Source organism: Poecilia formosa, unplaced genomic scaffold (assembly GCF_000485575.1).
Source record: "Poecilia formosa unplaced genomic scaffold, Poecilia_formosa-5.1.2 Scaffold231, whole genome shotgun sequence".
In the NCBI taxonomy this organism is placed as follows: domain Eukaryota; kingdom Metazoa; phylum Chordata; class Actinopteri; order Cyprinodontiformes; family Poeciliidae; genus Poecilia; species Poecilia formosa.
In genome coordinates, this window is record NW_006800170.1 from 66,631 (window position 1) to 71,807 (window position 5,177).

Here is a 5,177-nt window from a genome sequence, read left to right on the forward strand (position 1 = left end):
CATACTTTACCTATAGGTAGGATAAATGTAAGAAACATGTTACCTAGTTTAAATATAGATGACGTATATATTTGTTAATGAACATCAAAAAGCTCTATTTTTCTTAGGACTTCTCCCCAGTGTCTCTTAATGACTTAGGTTCATTTGGCAAATCTCTGGACTACACAATGGTTCACCCTCTATGATGGCACATATCCAATACATGACTGCATCAGGAGCCACTGTTGCACTTCATTTCTTTATGTTTAGATCTGCTGAAAACTCATTTTCAAATATGCCATTGCTCATGGTTGGAAAAGAAGCCATGTTGCAGCAGATTTACAGCTGCTGAAATGGACACTAACAAAGGAGTCAGCTTAAATCTAGTGAAGGTACTTTGCTGGTAGGACATTGCCATTTAGTCAATTTTAGAATAAAATTAGTGAATGAATGAACATTCATTCCTTCATTCATGAATGAAGGAATGAATGAATAAATGAATGAATGAATGACATTTTTTGTACGTTTACTTTAGATCTGTGATCTGAGGCGTTTCTAGAGGAAACTTGTGTATTTACAAAAGTCTATTCTTGTTTGACTAATTTGATTAGTCTAAAGACTGAACTGAATACCATCGTAATGAAAGTGATATAGGACAACGAGGGACAAGGGAACTCAACAGAGTTATAAAAAAAAAAAACAAGACAGTGTGATGATGGAAGGGAGAAGGCCGGAGAGCGGGTGGAGACGAGAAGGAAGTTAATGGAGACAGCTGCTAATGCCTGCAGAGACTGAGGTTGGGGCAAAGGCTTGCTGATTATGCAGCTTAAGTGCATAATCAGCACTCTTAACATATATGTAGGTCCAGTATCTGGAAGCTGGAGAAATGAAGAAAAACATGAAGGGTCAAACTTCCTAATGAGTGTACAAAAACATTTTTGTAACAAATCCGTTTCTTTTTTTGGCAGGCTGTCATTAAATAATACCATATGTAGAGAAATATGTAGAATCAAAAAAGTGTTTCAGGCATAATGATCTTGTGAATATCCTGTTAGTTCAATGATTCATCTGAAAACAGTGTGTACACGTATAAGTAGGAATAACAAAAAGTTTATTTTACTATCAGATTTGATTTCTACAGTGTGATGTATTTCAGCCATTTCCATAATGTATTTCCTTTGTATTGTTTTATTGCATAAGTTCAGTCAACATAAGAGATAAGTCACAATGTAATATCCTTATCATATTTTCACTTTTGCTAGATTTTTTTAACTTCTGCGTTTGATTAAAATACTATATACAATTCTGAAATATTGAAGTATGTAACAATAAACTAAAATACATCAATGCTAAAATATAAAAATGCTAAAAGGATGTGTAGGCAGAATAAGACAGAAACAGAGTAAGTGCTAAAACAACCAAAAATATGCTGTATGCTATTACTAGTATGATAAAACATATGAAAAACAATTGTAACAATTTTGGCAAAGAAAAATCACTTCTGAAAAGAATGACTTATCCCATTGTTTCAGAATGGTGACTATCACTTTGCATATTGACAGCTTTTTTAGCATATTAAAGAACACAAAATAAAAATTTTTCATGAAAATTATCATTTGCTTATTTTTGGTGCATATTTATGTAAACACAAAAAAAAAGCAGACAGAAAATGTAAGAGAGACTTGGAATGAGTGTCCTTTTGTAGCCAATGTATTTTCTGTATTTGTGCATGGCCTTATAATACAATTTATCTATAAACACTTAAATTGTTGAACAATATTAGGTCAGATAACGTGAGTAACAGCACCCATCCTTACATGGATGACATCTACTACCTCAGCCTTTCTGCTGGCTAACTATTCTACCAACACAAGTTAGTATCATCAATTAAGTTTTTGTCATTTCACAGAAAATCAACCCACAACAATGAAATCTGAGGGCTGATTTCTGAGTTTTTGAGTTCCCGTAATTTCTTGAGATGTTAGTCGTCAATGCCCTAAAACCATAAAGCTGTTCATGTGACAAAAAGTGGAACAAGTCGTTTTCAGCTCATGTTCATGAGGTAAAAATGCACAAACAGGAAACAAACTTATTGAATTAAAGTCATACATCAAATTTCATCAACAATGTTATGAGACTTGGCTCCAAACAACCGTGAACCAGATAAATCAGTGAAAATGTATGTTGAACATCTTCTCTGGCATTTTCTTTGTTTCAGCACTGTCAGTTTTTATTGTGAACATTGCAGTAGAATAGGTCCACATATCTTCATGTTTCTGGAAGAAAAATTAAAAAACATTAAAACTCACTTGTGGCAGAAAATATGCAACAAAGTATTTGATAACTGTGTTATCTATATTTACCAGACTCTGGCTTTGAGAGCGATTTTTATTCAGGTTAGTAGCTAGATAGTAAAATAAAAATGTTAAGAGAAGATCAAAAACTTTCTTATTTAAAAAGCATAGAATAAATATTTGGTATTACCTTGAAAATGGTCACATTTGTTTGCTTTGATGAAGCATATGAGAATGGTTATAACTATCAGACTCATGGCTAAAACAAAGGACAGTGGGAAAATGACTGCGATGGCCTCCTGTGACCACAGATTTGATTCTGTAATGTTATTGAGACAAGAAAAAAAGTCATATCAACATTAAAGATAACATTTTAACATGGATTTGCTTAGAGTTGACTTGGGGATTAATTTGACACGTTTTAATTTCAAAATTAATTATATAAAATTATACCTTTATTCAGACTGGTTCCATTTCCAAATAGTATCTCTCCACATGCAGCCACAGCACAGTAATAAATGGCATCTTCAGATGATTTGACAACTTTACTGAAATTATAACGACATTTCTTCTGACTGTTTGACGTCTTTTCACAGTTTTCAGGTATTTTTCCCTCAGCGATGATGAAGTCTGGGTAGTATTTATCTGATATGGCTCTGAACCAGAACACACTGGGTTCTCCTGAGCAGGTTGCATTTACAGAGTCGGAGAGAACCGAACACTGCAGAGTCTCTAAGTCTGTGTCACTGGCGGGATTAGAAAGTGTTGGCTCCTGAACAACAGTGAAGCTTGAAATCCTCTGAGCGTTTTCTGTGAAGAAATGAAAGAACAACACAACTGAGAAAAGACCTTTGACATTTTGATTTAAACTAAAAGATGTATTGAAGATATACATTTTTGTCTTTGTTTTGATGTTTTATTAAAAACAGAGCAAAGTTTTTAACACTCTTAACATATATGTAGGTCAAAGTCATATCTAAAGCGATGCCCAAAGGAAATACTCTTTGCAAATGTATTTTAAAATATCTTTTTATTTTTGAAAATGTGGCATCTCTTACTCAAAAGACAAATATTTTATAAAAGTTATGTTTTATTTAAATTTTATTTTGAAAATTTTATTTTTTTACCCTTATTAATAACCAATGGGGCTTTTAGTCTTTATTGGCATTGCATTTATGAAATGTTCACCACATTTTGCATATTTCCGCTAGTATTTTCATGATTTATTGCTGGAGATGAGCTCCAGATCTTCGAGGCTGAAAGCTTCCAGGTCATCACCCTAATCTTTAGCTCCCTTCATACATTTTCTGCTCAAAACTTTACATGATTTTGTAAATTATAATTTGATGCAATGTTGTCACTTTTAATGGACTTTTAATGGAACTTTTAGAGCAACTTTGCATTAAGAGTGTCATTATTTACCGAATAACTCTTCATGGCAACTGTCATAAACATTCATAAAAACTTCTTTATATTCATGACAGATGTTATGTCATGTTTTTGACAGTCTCATGTCAGTCTTATGCACACCCCTTCAAATAAAGTGTTACCCAATTAAATACTTAATTTAGTAAATTTTCAAATAATATTCTGCTTATACTGTGTCTTCAAATGTGTTTTGTAAATGCAAGTGAGTTCTCATTGAAATAACTGTATTTCAGTTTGTGTAAGAAAGCTAATGGTAGTAGGATGAAGACGGCACATTCTGTAAAAAAAAAAAGGAAAAAAAAATCTAAATTCAACTGAAACTTCAGTTCAAAAGGTATTTAAACAGTATTACGGATGAATAATATTTTAACACTCTTTCAAGCAAGAATGTATTCCACTATGTTATATTTCAGACATCTTATTTGAAAAGAGCCATCACTGTGTTTAACCAAATGCTAGTTTTGGAGGAGTTTTAAGAGGGGCTTCAGATATTTTAATTCCAAATAATACTTCCCCAATGTCACTGAATGCCAGTTTTTGGTATGAAAAAAACACCAAGGATATTTACCTTTTAATGACAAATAGGTCCCAGTCCAAGTAGATTCAGTCCAGTCCATATAAGCACAATGGTACATTCCCTCATCTTGTTCTACCGTTGATGAAATTATCAAGTTGCTCATGTTGTCAATATATGTTATTTGGAATCTTGATTTTGAGAATCCCGGGCCGTAGGTGGGCATTGTACTTGTACTTTTACGCAGCATTGCAATTAATATCAGAGTATGTCCTGCACTTTGCTTGTACCAGTGAACCCAGGTCACAGTTTCAAACTTCTCAGTCATTACGCATGTCAAAGTCACCGGTTCCCCACGATGGACTGTGACCACAGGAACTAAAGTATCTGCAGTAGATAAAAGAAACGTTAAATGATAAAGATCAGTTTAAAAAAAAAGAAAAACTGTTTACAGATAAAAGGTTTTTTTTAAACTTTTTAAAAAGTTCTGCTTTTAAAAAAGTCAATGTTCTGCTTTTAAATCCACTTACATCCTTGATGAAGAAGGAACAGTACAAGCCATAGCAGAGTCATGTTGCTACTGTCGTCATAAAGACACATAAAGCCTAAGAAACTGAGGGAGGTGTGGTCGTTCAGACTGTCAAATGCATCTGATTGGCTACGAATGAACATACATTCAAGGGGGTTTGCAGCCACAACGAGGCCTATTTTCAGTGTGCAAAACTATTTTATTTGAAACAAATAGACAAGTCACCACCTCTTTTTTAAGACGGCTATATCACAGATTTTGTACAACACATTATACTCATCTAGCAAAGGCACAAAATGGTCTTCATGCTTTTTAGGATCAGGTAGCCTTCATCCTGGTCAGAGCTTTGTCTTTATCAACGAGCATTATAATAGTGAAAATAATAAATAGAATACAAAAATACGTCAGCAATGCAAATTTTAATCTGCAGTAA

General features: G+C 33.4%; 1 protein-coding gene across 1 annotated transcript; it reads right to left on the reverse strand.

Annotated features, from left to right (window-relative positions):
• Positions 1-2,247: 2,247 nt before the first annotated feature.
• On the reverse strand, positions 2,248-4,803 carry LOC103149559 (uncharacterized). Its single transcript, XM_016680048.1, has 4 exons — positions 4,746-4,803; positions 4,270-4,602; positions 2,727-3,083; positions 2,248-2,255 (listed from the first exon to the last, which is right to left on the reverse strand). The coding sequence occupies exons 1-4, from the start codon at positions 4,786-4,788 to the stop codon at positions 2,248-2,250; spliced, it is 741 nt and encodes a 246-aa protein (XP_016535534.1). The 5' UTR covers positions 4,789-4,803.
• Positions 4,804-5,177: the final 374 nt, after the last annotated feature.